Source organism: Candoia aspera, chromosome 3, assembly GCF_035149785.1.
Source record: "Candoia aspera isolate rCanAsp1 chromosome 3, rCanAsp1.hap2, whole genome shotgun sequence".
Lineage (NCBI taxonomy): Eukaryota > Metazoa > Chordata > Lepidosauria > Squamata > Boidae > Candoia > Candoia aspera.
In genome coordinates, this window is record NC_086155.1 from 165,832,325 (window position 1) to 165,850,002 (window position 17,678).

The window sequence follows — 17,678 nt, forward strand, 5'->3', positions numbered from 1 at the left end:
AGAGGATGTCCAAACTTCTGCACCGGCCATATCCATTGGTTTCTTACTCTGAATGTGTAAACAGTTGCATATAAAGGTTATGTATGCATTCAAACTTGCAAGATGTTGTGTTTAGCTTTGTCCCATATATATATAGACTGTTGTCAGCTTCTGTTCACTTAGAAATTAGTTGAAACATAAAATTTGACCAGGGGGCCTAAAGCTTTGTATGCAACTATATATTCTTACCTCTTGTGTCCTCCAAGGAAATTCCCCACCCATTCTAATCATCCTGAGGAGAAGCTTATGCTGAAATACACTAATTGGGCCAAGACTGCTAGGAATCTGAAGCTGACTAGAAACTGAGCCCAGGCTTCTCCAATTTAAATCCAACATAATATCCATTACTGTACTGAATATACATATTACACAATTGCTTCCTTGTAAACCGGAGACATCATCAGCAATTTTCAGTGTTTATTTAAAACTAGCAATCCAATCTTGAGCACACCAGATTTAATGGGATTCCAGTAAGGGTTTTGGCTAACAGCTTAAGGCTGACATCCTGTGGAGGTATTTAGGTGTATCAGCCAATAATTCTTAGTTCTAACTAAACATGCACCATGTGATACTCCACCAGAAACTTGTAAAAACATTAAACCAAATACAAATTAGAAATGTGTTTTGGTAAGCTCTGCCATTTAAATTTCTTAGAAACAGACAGGAAATAATACTCCAATAAATCTTCTCCAGGAATCTAATTCAATGAATCTTCTCCAAGTATAAATGGCTTATAGACTGTAAAAAATTACCTTGTTGTTTTATGTCGCAGATCAATTATCACATCAACATCAGCTTCAGAACAATTTGAAAGTAGAAGAGTAACTGGAACTATGCAAAGGCTGCAAAGAAAAGTCGTATCAATTTCAACGAATCAACTGCAGAGCACAACCACCCCTTTTTAAAAAAACCAGTGAAATGTGCTAGCTTTAAACAGGGTATACAGCTGTTGTCAAATGCCAAACAGAAATGGAATATTCTGGGGGGAAAAAACTATATTCTACTTGGGGGATGAACGGAATGATACTTCGTTTGAAAGATTTCTATCAGAATTCCAATCACCAACTTGCACATCTCCTGTAAACAAGACACTATGTGTTAGATCTAGGTATGTCCATAGGAATGGGCTTCTTACATTCATAAAAGGAATGGGATTCAGTAAGCATTTTCTACTGGAAAAAAGGATGGGGTGGCATTTTTTGCTCACTCTTGAGCAGCTTCCCAGAAGGCACAGGACTGCAGTAGCAAGGAAGAATCTGCAACACATACTTCTAATTGAAGAAAAATTTCCAGTGAATGCAACTTTGGATCCAATCCACTGACTGCCTCTCAAGAGTACTGTACTTCTTATATTTATGCAAAGACTTGTGTCAATTACTGTTAGAGCTGTACCTAGGAAGTATTTCTTAAGGTGAGGATAGTGAACAGAACAGCAAGAGCTATGAATTCTTAAAAATTAGAATTTCAGAGTAACTTCAGAGAGTATCACGAAGGTTAGCCGAAAATTATTTTAGGTCTTTTGAAAGACTTGCAGACCATGAGTTTAATGGAATAGCCGGAGAAATTAATTGATTGTGGGTTTTATGTGTTCTATGTTGTTTGGAAAGGAATCAAGCTAGGGCCAGTACTTGTAATAGCATTCAAACCCTGCAGAGAAGGAACTTCTTTTTCATCCTTTCCACCTCATCAGCACAGATGTACTTCTTTAGCAATAGACCCCAAGCAAATCACTCCCTAAGCAAATGTATTTGTTCACATTCAATGGAGAAAAGAGGTCTCACGGTTAGACTTGTATAAATAATACTTTATGCTCTGCAGTGGTTATGTCACATTATCATAATTCATGCCTTATTCATAATTCTGAAAAAGGAAGGCAAATGGGTAGAAGGTGATGCTGGTTCCCATCAAGAATAGAAAGAAATATTCAAACCTTTTCTGATTAAAGGAATGATTAAATGTTTCAGGATAATGAAGGCTAGTTTTAATAAGGTTAGAAAACTGATCCAGAGATGGCCTGGTTGGTATTGTTGTACTTTCTGGGCGAAAAAGAGTTGAGAGACCTATTTCTGACGATTCCTGTAACAAAAAGTATTCAGAAAATGTTATTTAGGTTCAAGAAACCCTTAGAATTCTACATTATGACAGAAACAGATTATACCATATAAATGAAAGTCAGTCAGTGGGTTCTACTTATGAATCAAGTGCAGCAGGTAAAAAATAGAAACAATGTGTAAGACTATATCTATGTGGTCATATATCTGATGACACTTCAGAGTACTGGTGAAAATTTACATAATTAAATGACTGCCTCTATAATGTGCAAAACACTTTAAACTCAAATGGAAGTGTTTGAAGCACAAAAGAGCTCAGTTTCAAATGCAACACTCTTTTAAGCCTGAAATACTTTTAGTTATGATTGAAACAGCCTGTTTCTAATGTGAAATAGCGGCTTTCAACTCAAAATGAGATGCTTTAAGTTCAAAATGATTTAAATTAAAAAATTTGAACACTCCTAAAAATATCCACCTGCAATTATTTGTTTTCTATTTTACATTTTTTACTAAAAAAAAATAGTATCATATAAATATTTGTGGACTAGACTTCATTTCATCAGGTTGGAGAAAGGTTAATAACCTCCACTGGCAAATATTCAGTAATATGCAGATGTTTAAGTATTCCTGATCAATGTATATGATTCACTAAGTAAACAGAAGCTGGTCCAATCTCTACATTGTACAAAATTAAACACAATTATCTTTCTTCAAATATCAGCGCGTTATTATTATTGATGTCATTGTAGGAAGAGAAGGTTCCAAGGTTATCAAGGATTTCATCTGCATGATTTTAAAAAATTATGTCTGTGAGGAAGTCAGAAAAAAGGTTACCTTCTGACAATGTTCCCATACAGATCACTGTTCCATAAACAATTCTGTATTATGGACATGTGGACTCCACTGTACTCTGTGGACTGCTGTAATGATTGCCCTAGCCCAAATACTCAGACTCACAAGAGGCTGCTGTGTAAAATCTGATTTATTAGGGAACTAAAGGCAAATACAGAGAAAGCTGAGAATGAGCAAAAGCGCGCCAAATACAAACTTAAAACTCCTCCAGTGCACACGTATCCCGCCCCGTTACATCAGCCCCGCCCGGTCCAGGTGCTAGCCAACGTCAGACGTGCTAGCCTGGGAAAGGAACCTTGAACATAACAGATAATAGAAAAACATTCCAAAGCAAAGCCAAAAGATAAGCAGTACCATCCTCCCATGAGAGATGAAACACGCAACGCATTAATGACATGAGAAACGTTACGATGGCTCAAAGGCATTGAAACGGCGAGCATGACATACCGCCCCCCCAAAAAAATTTCAGGGCCCCGGTTTTGTGGGATAAGCAGCGTGAAAACGGGCAACGAGGATAGGGGAAGCCACATCTGGTGCTGCGACCCATTCCGGATGGGGAAAATGCTTCCAACGGACCAAATACTGCAACGCATTGCGAAGGCGTCTGGAATCTAAAATTTCTTTAACTTCAAAGTGTTGTTGTCCATCAATCATGATGGGGGTTGGAGGTGGGGGTTGGTCATGCCAGCGGTCAGAACGAATAGTCAGTTTGAGCAAACTGCAATGAAAAACAGGGTGTAAGCGTTTTAGGTTATGTGGCAAATCAAGTTTAAACGTCACAGGGTTAATTTGAGCAAGAATAGGGAAGGGACCCACAAACTTAGGCGCCAATTTCTTGGAAGGCTGTGATGACTTGATAAACTTAGTGGATAGGTAAACCAAGTCACCAACTTGAAAGTCCGGCGGAGGGGCACGTTTTCTGTCAGCAAACTGTTTGTAATCCAGTTGGGCATCAGCAAGAGCTTTTTGAATCACTGGCCATGAGTCTGACAGTTGCGTGGCCCAATCTCCCGGTGAGGTAGATGTCGTAGAGGATGAGGTAGATCCGGTAGGGGGTTGTGGCAAATCCGGGATGGGTACGAAGTCTCTGCCTTGAGCCACGCGAAATGGGGTTTGGCCCGTGCTTTGGTGGACCGCATTGTTGTAAGCCACTTCAGCGAAGGGGAGAAGGTCAACCCAATTGTCCTGTTGATAATTCACGAAAGCTCGAAGGTATTGCTCCAGAGTAGAATTCAAAATCTCCGTGGCCCCATCCGTCTGGGGGTGCCAAGCCGTGGACAGAGCTTGCTTCGTTCCCAACAATTTGAGGAACGCCCGCCAAAATTGTGAGGTAAATTGTGTGCCCCTATCCGAAATTAAGCGGGAGGGGCATCCGTGTAGCCTGTACACGTGTACCAGAAACAGGCGGGCCAATTGACGTGCCGACGGAATGGACACACAAGGGATGAAGTGGGCTTGTTTTGAGAAATAGTCTTTGACCACCCAAATGACCGTTTTGCGTTGACTGGGTGGTAATTCGACAATAAAGTCCATGGAGATTTCATCCCAGGGGCAAGAAGGGGCAGCCACCGGCTGCAGCAGTCCTTGGGGCTTCCCCACCTTGCGCTTAGACATCGCACAAACAGTGCAGGAAGCAACATAGTCTTTGACATCCTTACGTAATGTTGGCCACCAGAACTGCCTCCTAACAAGGTGCAAGGTTTTTACAAAACCGAAGTGCCCTGCCAGTTTGTCATCGTGTGAACGTAGTAACACCTCTTTTTGGAGGGTTTCAGGGACGTAGAGGCGGCCGGATTTCCAAGCGAAGCCTCGGTCAAAAGTAACATTGTCTTTATTTGCAAGCAACCAAGCATCGGTTTTCAGTTCTTTTAGAAACTTTTGTTGCAACTGGGAAGGAATTGACAAAGCGTTCGGCTGGGCGGCGTCCGCCGCGGGTGGCTGCTGCGCGCGCGTTTGGCTACGCGTCACAGCCTGCATACCCAATTGAGGCGCTGTCCATAGGGTGCTAACCACTTCTGGCGCTGCCCCCAAATCCTGAGGTTGCCTTGACAATGCATCAGCTAGGAAATTCTTTTTCCCCGGAATAAACTTCAAATGAAAATTGAACTGATTAAAAAATTGAGCCCAACGGACTTGTTTCGGGCTCAGTTTTCGAGGGGTGCTGAGAGCCTCCAAATTTTTATGGTCAGTCCACACCTCAAAGGGGTGATTGGCCCCTTCTAACAGATGCCGCCACGCTTCCAACGCGGCTTTTACTGCGAATGCTTCCTTTTCCCATACATGCCACCGTCACTCAGTCTCGGAGAACTTGCGGGACAAATAGGCACATGGCTTGAGGCATCCTGTCTCGTCTTGTTGCATCAACAATGCCCCAATGGAATAATCGGAGGCATCCACCTGTACCACAAAAGGTTTGGAGGGATCAGGATGTTGCAAAATGGGCTCTTTGATGAAAGCTGCTTTCAGGCGCTCAAACGCCGTTTGACAAGCAGTCGTCCATCGCAGCAGCGCCCCTGGATTCTTTACTCTCCGAGTATCTCCCACACCTTTAGTTCGGAGCAGTTCCGTCAGTGGCAAGGCAATTTCAGCGAACCCCCTTATGAATGATCTGTAGTAGTTGCTGAACCCCAGGAAACTTTGAAGTTGCCTGCGGGTGCGGGGGCTTTCCCAATCCGTGATAGCCTGCACCTTGGCAGGGTCCATTTCTATGCCTTTATCTGAGATTCTATACCCCAAATAGTCAATTTGTCTCTGGTGAAAGGCACATTTAGACAGTTTGGCATACAGTTCTGCTGACCTGAGCTTACTCAGCACCTTTTTCACCAGAGACACATGCTCTTCCATGGTTTCAGTATAAATCAATACATCATCCAAATACACCAATACCCCTTTAAACAGATGCTCATGCAGTACTTCATTGATCAGTTGCATAAATACCCCAGGGGCCCCAGCCAAACCAAAAGGTAACACCTTATACTGGAACGCTCCCAACGGGCAGTTGAAAGCAGTTTTCCACTCATCGCCCTCCTTGATTCGTACACGATAGTAGGCTTCTCTTAAATCAAGTTTGGAGAAGATCTTTCCCTTAGCCAGATGTGACAACATGTCCTTGATCAATGGCAAGGGATATTTATTGGAAATTGAGACGGCATTTAATCCGCGGAAATCGGTACAAAGTCTCAATGTCCCATCCTTTTTTGGGCGAAAGAGGACCGGCGCCCCCACTGGTGAATTCGCTGGCTCGATGAATCCGCGCGCCAAATTTTTGTCCACAAAGTCCCGTAACAGAGTCAGTTCCTTTTGGGTCATGGAATAAATCTTGGGCTTGGGCAATTGGGTGTTAGGCACCAGTTCAATGGCACAGTCCGTCTTTCTATGGGGGGGTAGCTGGTCGGCTTCCTTTTCGCCAAACACATCCGCAAAAGTCCTGTACTCCGTCGGCAAGCCTTCCAGAGGAGGGGCCGGGACATGCGGAGTCGCAGCTGCCGCAATCCCCACCATCTCCTCTGGGGCATCCTTCCCCTCAGTCGCTTGGTAGAACCCATCCCTAAACGTGATAGTCCGGTAAACCCAGTTTATTTGGGGATTTTGCTGAACCAACCAAGGTACCCCCAACACCACCAAAGGACCCCCTACTGGAGCCACGACAAAAGACAATCCTTCCTGGTGGCTGCCCAGCTGCAGTGACACCCGCCCTGTGAAATGGGTGACTGGTTTGCCCCCTGCCATGGACCCATCCAGCTGTGTAAAGGCGATGGGGCGTTGTAAAGGGAAAGTGGGTAGCTCTAGAGCCGCTACCACATCCGGGTGCATTAGACACCGGGAACACCCCGAATCAATCATGGCCCATACTTCTATAGTCTTGGACTGGGAGCCCAACTGCAACTTCACCGTGAGAATGCGGTAACTGCCACTCACCGATGGAGGCTCGCGCCCTTCTTCCACCACCTGCCCTGCGGCGCCCTTTAAAGCAGGTGGCTGGCGTTTCCCGCCGGTTGCAGGATTTCGGGCTCACCCTCCTCCTCGTAGAACATCGCATCGTCTCCCACGGTTTCAGCCACCGCGGCTTTTTGCTTCCTCGGCAGGGCAGGGGACTTTGTCGGCGGCTTGCCGGGCCGTTCTTCTCCCTTTGCCTTCGGGCACACCGCCACTCGATGCCCCTCCTTACCACATCTCAGACACAGGCCTTTCGCATACCGCTTCTCTCGCTCCTCATCCCAGGGTCGTTGTCCTGTTCTCCCCCCGGTGCTCGATGGGCGGCTGGGCTTCACCTCCCGCCCCGATTTGGCGGTCTTTCGATGGGCGAAGATCTCATGGGCATGCTCAGCCCTCCCTGCCAGTTGGATCCATTCGTAAAGTGTATATGGGTCGTCCCTCCCCAAGGACCAGCGCAGCACCTCGGTATTCAGGCCATCCTTGAATAGCTCGATGATGGTGGCTTGGGACCAGTCATCCACCTTCCCAGCCAGCGCTTTAAACTTCAGTGCATAATCAGCCACGGATCTTGACCCCTGCTTAAGTTCCTTCAGAGCTCTCTTTGCCCTCTCTTTCGCCAAGGGATCCTCAAAGTGTTGTCTCAATGCCCAGAGGAACTCATCGAATTTCTCTAATTCAGGCGCTTCCGACTGGCACATCTGGACATACCAGTCTGCCGCCCTCCCCTTCAGCTTAGTGGCAATGGTGAGGATTTTTGCCTTTTCCGATTGAAAAAGCGCCCCCCATTCCACCATGTAGGCTTTAGCATTCGTCAGGAAAAATGAGAGTTTGGTTGGATCCCCATCAAACTTTACAGGGAAGTCTCTCATCCCGCCCGCCGCCGGGCTGCGCCCCGCCACCGGGGCTGCGGAGGTTGGCACCTCCCGGGCTCGCGGCGGCGCGGGGCTCGGGGACGGCCGCGCCGGCGATGCTGCGATTTCCATCGGGACCGACGGGTCCCCCTCGCGTCTCCGCGCCGGCCGCCGTTGCTCCGGAGACCGCCCTTGGGACGAAGGGGTTGAATGCCGCTGGCTCGATCCTTCCCGGTTGTCTCTCCACGAGGTCACATCTAGGCTCAGCTGCTTCAGTATAGTTTCCAACGAGTCTATTTTTGACTCCAGTACCCGGATCCGATCCGGGGTGGGGGAGCCCTCCGTTGGTTGCACCTGCACCACGGTGGGTGATAATGGGTATCTCTGCCTCCAGGATGGGCCCCCTGCCACCGTTACATCCCCCTGGGTCTCATCCCAGGTGACCATCTCGCCCGGAGAATTTACGGTCGTCTCCGGGGCGGTTTTCAGACCCTCGGCTTCACCCTCCGACTCGGAGCTCGCCTCTTCTAGGATGGCTGACAGCTCTCCCCCCTGGGACGGCCGGTCGGGTCGCCTCACGGTCGAGTCCGGCTCTCCTTCTTCCCTCATCACGATGTCTGGTTCGGTCATCGCTGGCACTCTCCCTCACAGGGCGAGACAACTTGTCTTTTCCTGGACAGGGGCTAGCGGAGTTGGGATCTTAGATTCTCAGCTTTATGTAATGATTGCCCTAGCCCAAATACTCAGACTCACAAGAGGCTGCTGTGTAAAATCTGATTTATTAGGGAACTAAAGGCAAATACAGAGAAAGCTGAGAATGAGCAAAAGCGTGCCAAATACAAACTTAAAACTCCTCCAGTGCACACGTATCCCGCCCCGTTACATCAGCCCCGCCCGGTCCAGGTGCTAGCCAACGTCAGACATGCTAGCCTGGGAAAGGAACCTTGAACATAACAGATAATAGAAAAACATTCCAAAGCAAAGCCAAAAGATAAGCAGTACCATCCTCCCATGAGAGATGAAACACGCAACGCATTAATGACATGAGAAACGTTACGATGGCTCAAAGGCATTGAAACGGCGAGCATGACAACTGCACTGTACTACTGCACTCCACTGTCAGCTAAACCTTATAGCAGGACATTTGCAGTGATCTGTGTGTTCTGTTTAGTAAATCTAACCAATTTTTAGGCAGTTCTAAGGGAGATTTTTCTTAGTCTTAGTCTTCAAGCTAACATAAATCAGTGAAAAAATTAAAGTGGAAAACAGGTAGGGTATTTCAGCAAAACAAGATCTGCAATATACCTTCCATCTGTTGGAAGTGTTAGCAAATCAGCATGCCTCAATTAGCATGTAAATTGAGTTTGTTCCCAAGATGCAACTCTCTATGCTTGTTAGAGGAAGCTGTTGTTGCCACTCCCACTTCCTCTCTCTCTTCCTCCTTCACCATCCAAGAAGAAGCATGTTTTGCTTCTCTTTCCATCTTGGGCCTAAAGCATGTGCCTAGTCCTTTCTTCCATGCAGCTCTTAACAGCTATAGGGCTAAGAGATCACTAAGTAGAGTTAAAGAACAGAAAAAACAAGGAACATCATTTTTCCACCAGAGATGGATGTAACAGAACCAAGAACAAAAGTCAGTAAGACTCTTTTTACTTTACTTTTAAACCTGCTATGTCTAAGCATGTAATTCTTTATGCTTGGGAGGGCTGAATGTGTAAGATCAATAACCTGTGTTTCTCTGATGTGCTCATTAAAGCTATCTAAGATAATATTCTTTTTCTGTGCACAGCTCCTCTGCTGTGTTAAACTCTGCTCCATTCTGTGGTCCTAGCAGGCCAACTAATTGGCTTCACAATCAACCACAATCAAGTTGAATCGATTGGAATGGTCTTCACAGTCCCCCAGACTTGGATATTATTGAAAATCTGAGGAGAGATTTCAAACATGCAGTCTGCCAACAAGACTTAAGAATATTCTGAACTTGAAGAGGAGGAAAAAATATCCAATAAAAACAGAAGGATTTTTAGCTGACCACAAAAAGTGTTTGGAAGTGGTTATTTCTGCCAAAGGTGGTGTTACACAATATTGATTGAAAGGGTTTCAAAACTTCTACAGCACCCATATTTATGTTTTTCTTATTTTGTATCTCTAAACAACAGCAAATAATAAGTATGCATTCAAAATTGCAGAAAGATGTTGTCTTTAATTTTGTACCGTGCAGAGCTTGTATCAGCTTAGGGTTTCAGGGAAACCAATAATTTGATCAGTTAGAAGCATTTTTCTTTTTTCTTTTTTTCTATCTCTATGATTATACCAAGCTGTAATTTGGGATAACCTTTCATATATTTAAATTAGCCTCTACTCCATGAAGTGTTATTATTATAGTGCAAGTGCAAATAATTCATACATCCACTTTTGCCAATCTTGTATGAAAATATTTCCACATGGAGACTAAACATTTTAAAAATAATGCGAATGCTTTTCAAAATAGTGGGTAATGGACTGAAAAGCCAAATTTATTAACAATGTAATTATTCAAAAGCAAGGAATTCACAAATATTGAACAAACCTTGATTTTATGATGGAAAACACTGAAATTTGCCCACTCCCCTCCCCCATGATTTTAAAAAACCTCAGTCTTTCTTATGCTACAAGTAACCAGTAAGAGAAATGAAATATACAAATGTATATTCCCCAGAATTTCAGTACCTGTTCCAAGTCGTCCCAATCAGAATTCCCAAGTATTTTTTTAAAGCCCTATGAAACATAAAAAACAAAAATAGATTACAGCAAGAAGCATCAATGTATAGAATATATTCTTATGAAAAAAGAAGACAGTGGTAGAACCTTTGCAAAACAAAGTGCATTTTCTTGAACTTCACTCAGAATTTGGCATCTGTAATTGAAGGAAGCAATATATGCACTCCAAACCGAAGAGATAAGCCTCAATCATTCTTAAGCATATTCCTTCTTAAGAATATGTTTCTAGCATATTCTAGTTCCTCTAGAATTGTTGAAACCTATTTCACAACAGTGGGCCCCTACACTTGCAACCTTATTTATCCTTACAGATCATACAGCATAAAGATTAGGGTTTGCAGTCATTATTCCCTTTCACAAAAGGGGGGAACAAAACTCACATGCTAGTTATAGACCAATCACTTTATTGAGTGTAGTAAGTAATCTTTATAGTACATATCTGTATTAGAAATTCCTAGATCAGCTGGACAGAGAGAAGCTCTTGTAGATGAACAGGTGGGATTTAGGATTTAGGTCAGATGATCCTAAATCAATGAACCAATCAATGACTGGTTCTATCTATCTTATTTTATTTTAAATATATTTTAAAATATAATAATATACTTTTCTGTCAAGGCGCCTGCTCTTTGGAACATCATCCCCCCTGGAGATCAGATCAGCTCAACCCTGATGGCCTTTCATAATGCTTTGAAGACTTGGTTCTGTCACAGGGCATGGGGTTGAGATGTATTGCAGAGCCTGTGGAATGATCGTGCTGATGGTTGTAGTGGCTTTCTTTTACCTTGGTTGCCAATTTGTATTTATTGTGATATTGGATTTTGCTGTGATACTGTGTTTTTAACCTGTTGTAAGCTTCCCAGAGTCATGACATTGAGATGGGCAGCCATATAAATTAAAATAAACAAACACATCTACCAGAGTGACTCTATATATAATCACTGTAAACTGAATCAGAATCCAGTCCAAAGGAAAATCTCTAGAAGAAACTTACATCATCATCCATATCTACCCAAGAGTCAGAAGAAGACCCAACACAGAAAATTCTGAGACCAAGCCTCTCTTCTATTTAATTCCTATATAAATACATTGGCCGTAAATTACTAACCTAGAACATCATTTTGCTAAGTTGTCTAACAAACCCCTATCAGTTTTACTATGTAAGGCCATACAGTTATTCTATCAGGCCAGTCTCTCTCTCTCAGCCCAACTCACCTCACAGGGTTGTTGTTGGGAAAATAGGAGGAGGAAGGAGTATTACGTATGTCCCCCACCTTGAATTATTTATAAAAATAATGAAGGTGGGATTTTGTAACTTCTGGCCTATATTTGAGCCTGAACGTGCAGGGGTTCCCCAAGGCCTGACAAACATTTCAAGGGTTCCTCCAGAGCCAAAAAGTTAAGGAAGGCTGCTGTAGAGAGTGAGCAGAGAAGCACAACCCAGCAACTTTTACACTGTACCAGATAACATGTGGTGTTTGTACTCTAGCAGCCATAATGATAAATGAAGCAAAAGTTGTACCCCAGCTATTGTAGTGTGTGCAAATATGTACTTCTGTGAAAGTGGAAGATTTATTTAATTTTGGGTGCCTTTATGTTGCTACAGTTGTCTGATTATAAATAGGGTATAACTACATCCTCAAACAGTATCAACAAAATCAGTAAAACAATATTAGAATATAAAACCAATATCCCAATCCACTACTTCATTCCATATTTAGGACTTTACTCCTCAACAACCGACAAAGTCTTTCCAAAGCAGTCCAAACAACTGATGCAATTTATATCAATTTATAACATTATATTGATGCAAATGATATGTCAAACATGCTAAATAAATAAATAAGCAGGCAGGCAGGCAAGCAAGCACATCTTCAATTTAATTTATATAATTTAATCCACATGGTCCAGCTAGAAATCAGGAGACCGTGAGTTCTAGTCCTGCATTAGGCACAAAGCCAGCTGGGTGACCTTGGGCCAGTCACTTTCTCTCAGCCCTAGGAAGGAGGCAGGGCTGCAAGGACTAGTCCAGGCAGTCACCAGGAGCCAAGGCTCACTCAAAGATACCTCCCCCCCCAAATTCTGACTTTAGGGGAAAAATCCATGGGACAATTTAGAAATTATAGACTACTTAAAAATAGTCCTTCTATTTGAGGTACCAGGCAAACTGGAGTAGAAATCATGTTTGGGCCTTAAAAGAATCCCCTCTTTAGAATGCTTTGTACAGTCCTATTCATGATGTTTAAATTTTCAGATAAATCACATTTGAAAGTGGGTTGAATAATTTTTAAACATGGGAAGAATATGGAACTCCTTCATTTACTTTGGCTCTTTTTGTTGACCCTCAAATACAAATTTAAAATAATTATATTTTGGAGGACTTCAGTAACCTTTAAAACTTTTATATATGAGATTTCTACTTTTCTTTTGGACACTAACTTATTATTGACTGTTTTTAAACTGAAATTGTATCAATTTGATACTGTTTTGAAGTTTAATTTCAAGCTGTTTTGTTAGCCTCTTTGAAGATCCATAATCTTCAAAGAATAATAAATATTTAACTAACTTAAAAGTAATTAAAGCCAAGATCAAATGGTAACAAAGAAGTACCGTGAACATCAAATTCAAGAGAATAGCTTCAACACAAAGTAGTCCACAGAAGAATCAAGGGGGGACAAGGACTAAAGTGGTGTCACAGCAATGTGATGCAAGCTCCTCATACATGTACAGAAGGGGTGGGGAGCTAGCATCACAATGGTATGATGCTGCTTTTGTCATTTTGATATAAATGCTGGGTCCTGTAGACTTCTCTGCTTGAACATGTTAATTTTCTACAATAGTCTTCCCCAACTTAACACCTACCAGGTATGTGGAGACTGAAAAGTCAAGAATTCTGATTAGGAATTCTGGGGGTTACACTTCCAACACATCAGGAGACAGCATGTTGAAAAGGCTGTCCTATAGTTTATAACAAACTGACTTTTCTCAGAGATGAAATTCATTTCCAGCTTCCAGCTTTAGCATAAATATTGCAGAAACATACAGTACTTCAATTTTCATTTACACCTGTTCTGCCACAGTCTTGTGTGAAATTTTACTGGCTATTTTTAATTCTGCATTTTTAAGTTCTAAAACATTATTTATATTTTTTGGCATCCTTAATATTGTCTGAAATCATACAATGCCCACTACCTGAAAAGAACACTGATTAAACAGATTAAAAATCTAACAGACCGGTGCTTTGTAAAAAGAAAGCGTATAATAGAATAACAATTATTTGGAATTGTTAACTTTTTTTACACCCAGGTGTTCATTTAGGACATATTGCTTAATTTACTAAACAAAATCAGAAGCAAATTTTTCCATGATACCTGCTTTTGAGGTAAAGAAAATGCATCTTTCCCCACTGCATGAAGTAAGACATGATGCTGACCTTCCAAAATGAGTTGCTTGTTATCTTCTACAACATATGCCTGTTGGAGGATAAAGTTGAAATAGATCATAACACATTAAAATTCTGCAAGACATTAGGTATAAATGTCTTTCCCCCCCAGATATTAACTAATATGTAAGAATTTACAGAAATAATAGATGAATACAACCCAACTGCAAAACATACTTCAGTATTTTATTGAGCTAGCTTTTTATTTTTTACTATTGTATTATTTTACCTTTATGCAAGTAAAGAAAATCTGCTTTTGGAGACATCTTATAAAGGTACATAAATAAATAAAGTGTGATAATTATAATATTTGTAAAATGTCTTCAAAGAAAATTCTTCAGAGCAAGAAAGACATAATTATTAACAGCAAAAAACAAACAAACCCTAAGGCTTCGTGTCTACACAGATTAGCAATACTCGCTTTCCATACTTCATCTATTATTTTGGATGCTTTCTGTCCTATAAATCTCAAGGATGTAGACTACCACTTGCTAGCTGATTGAATCAGAGAGGATGGGACTAGACCCATAGTTAAATGAGATCATCACTGCCTCCTTATGGGACAGATGCATTCCCCCAACTTAAAGGAGGCAGTTATAAGAACTCTGCTGTAGAAATCCTACCTTCACTTGGGAGATCTGTGCAATTATAGGCCAGACTTCAGCATTTTATTTCTGGGCAAGGGTGATCAAGAAAATGGTGACATTGCAGCATCTGGATTATACTGATTTTCTGGACCCATTTCACTCAGGGTTTTGGTAGGATAAAGTACTGAAACTACTATGGTTACTTAGGTGAATGACTTACCTCAGGAACTAGATGCGGGGCAGGTTTAGTCTGGTAAGATTGATGTCAGACCTAGCCCAAGAATGACATAGAATCAATCCAGCCAAGTTCAGTTCTTTATTTGCTTACACCGTATAGACAAAATCTTGCCAGACTAAACCTGTAATACTCCAACCTAATGGATATACCTTGGGAGGCTCTAGGGCATGGCTACTCTGAATCTCTTTCTCTTCCCACGGTCCAACTCCAGGCTATGCTGTCTCTTGTCTCTCCCGCATCGTTGGAATGTGCTCCCTCCTTCCTGAGAGCCAGCTGCATTACTGTAGTCCATCACATCAGAAGAAGCCAAGCCAGGAATCACCTGAGGCTAATCAAACGCAGCCATGTCTGCTGTTATCTGCTCAACCTTGAGTAAAATGCTGTTCTCACCTAGCAACTGTGTATGTGAACGAGTCTGAAGCCTGAAACAGGACAGGTATACCACAGAACTCTATCTTGTCCTATGCTGTCCAATATCTACATGAAATTGCTGAAAGGAGTCATCTGGTGCTTTGGAATGGAGTGTAATAACCATGCTGATGATACCCAGTTGTACTGTTCCTTTCCATCCAATGCCAAGGAAGCAGTAAGTCTCCTTGACTGCTGCCTAAGTTTTTCAATAGGTTAGTCGAAAAAGCTGAAATTAAATCTAAGCAAACTAGAGATATTGTTGGTGATAGGAAACTGAACTCAAGAATTGGTTTGACCAGTTTTTGATAGAACTGACCTGTCCTGAAAAGAGGAGATCCAAATCCAAAGTACAAATACTCCTTATTTTTAAGCTATCATTGGATTCACAGACAGTCACAAAAAGTCAGATACACAGGCAGTCACATTTGCACAATCACGCCAGCTTCCTGAACTGTTCTGATTTGGCAACAATTATCCATATCTTGGTTTCATTTTGTCTTTACTACTGCGATGTGCTCTACATTAAGCTAGCTTGAAATACGTGCAATCATTAACTATTGCTAATATCTGTATTGATACACACACAGAGACACATACTGACTGTTCATTGCTTACTGCATACAATTTAAATGAAAACAAATTAACCTTTAAAGCCATAAGCAACTTAGGACCTGATTATCCAAGAAACTGCCTCTCCTTTTATGAATCCTGTCTGGACTTTAAGTTCCCCAGAGAAGGCTCTTCTAAAAATGTTCCTGCTGACTTATCTATCACACTGGAGAAAGTATTCTGCAGTGCTGTTCCCAGGTAATGGAATGCATTCCTTTGGAAGTTCTGTTTAGAAGAAGATAGGTCCCCCCTCCCCAAAGGTAGCCTACCTGTTCAGATCATCTAAGACAGGTCCTTTTACTTCAAAGGTTGGGTGGATACAAAAACATGGCCTTCTTTGTAATGATGCCTCAGATGGAAAAAAACATCCTTAGGCACCAATAGGGCTGACAGTACTTTCCCTAGGAATCACTGATAATCACTGTCCCATTCTTCTTTGTCTATTGATAATAATACTGAACAGTCTGTCTCTGTATGGAGACTTCTAGTGGGGGGGGTTAATGGCGGAGTGAACAATCCTCCCAAGCTCTGGGACTGGAATCGACATTGTGGCTCTTTTGGGTGGCTCAGGCAGGATCCTTTGAGCCCAGAAGCATTCTCTGGATAAAGGAGAATCCCAGGAATCATCCCTTGTGTCCTCCGGACAGCTGCTTCTAGCCAGCACATTGTGAAACAGCGTTCCTGCGATTGAATGCTGAGTGAAGCAGCTGGGAGGCAGGGCTGTCATCTTTTCCAAGCCATGCTGCAGCTGAAGTACAGAAACTAACTCTGACCACCCCATTTCTAAAATCACTTACTTTCTGCCAATTTTTCTTAACCAAGAGAGGCTTTTTCCAACACAGAAATACTAATTCTCTTGGTTAACTTTTCATTATTTTTGAGATTGAATTTATTGTGAAGTTTAACTACTTCGAAGGATTTATGGTTTGGGCAAAGAAGCCAAAAGTGGAACTGTATAAATAACTTTTTTTTCAAGTGAAAGAATTAATTGTTCGTATTTTTTTACTTTTAAAATTTTTGGATACTAAGGAGCTTGTTTTGTTGGAATTGGGACTGTTTTTTTATGATTCCTGTGGGAAAGTGCCTGCTGTTGTTGCTTCTTTAAGCCGGGATTGGTTACTTTTTATAAATATTGATAAAGGAAGACTTTCGATTCTAACTTGTGGTTTTGTAATTGGATACCTCCTCTCTCCCCCTTTTTAGTGGTTTTTGGATTATAATTGACACTTTTTCATACTAGAGGGAGATAAAGGATTAAAAACTATGGCTACAAGGAGGATTCTACGCAGAGGCCCAGGTGACTTTGAGGTCCTCAAGACAATGCTGGAAGAACTCACCATTAAATTTACTCAGTCCTTTGAGTCTTTTGAAAAAAAGATGGAAACAAAATTTATTGACTTGGAAGAAAAACTGGAACAGAAACAGGAAAAGACGGATAGAGAGGTGAAACAAGTAACTAATAGAGTTGAAGTTTTGGAAAATGAAAGGGAAAAGGAGCTTGATAGAACTGCCTTACTTGAATTGCGGGATAAAGAATTTTGTTTAAGACTGAGAGGAACCCCTCAGGCCAAGGATGAAAATCTCAGGGAAAAGATATCACAAGCATTGGCAATTTCATTAGACTGGGAGGAGGATAAAATGACTGAGGAAACAGAAAAAGTCTTTTGTATCAACTCAAGGTATGTAGCAATAAACAACAAGCCGAGAGATGTTTTGGTTTAATTTGCTAGAAGAACGAGGGATCTGGTCTTACAAAGTCATTTTGATTCCAGATTGAATATTGACAAACTGGATATAATTCTGCTAAAAGAAATTCCTGTAAGAATATTAAGAGAAAAGAATATATGTTCTTAACTGATGTCCTGAAAAAGAATGGGATTGCTTTTCGCTGGGAAAAATTAGAAG

At 41.9% G+C, this 17,678-nt stretch overlaps 1 protein-coding gene across 4 annotated transcripts in view; it reads right to left on the bottom strand.

The window, feature by feature from the left end:
* The window catches only part of TRAPPC8 (trafficking protein particle complex subunit 8), a 91,811-nt gene that overhangs the window by 1,637 nt on the left and 72,496 nt on the right, over nt 1-17,678 (bottom strand). For all 4 annotated transcript variants that reach the window (XM_063299231.1, XM_063299232.1, XM_063299230.1 and 1 more), the window contains 4 exons: nt 13,858-13,959; nt 10,439-10,486; nt 1,970-2,115; nt 792-881 (listed from right to left, as the gene is read on the bottom strand). In XM_063299231.1, the coding sequence (XP_063155301.1) occupies nt 792-881; nt 1,970-2,115; nt 10,439-10,486; nt 13,858-13,959 (386 nt within the window). The remainder of the gene's footprint in view (nt 1-791; nt 882-1,969; nt 2,116-10,438; nt 10,487-13,857; nt 13,960-17,678) is intronic.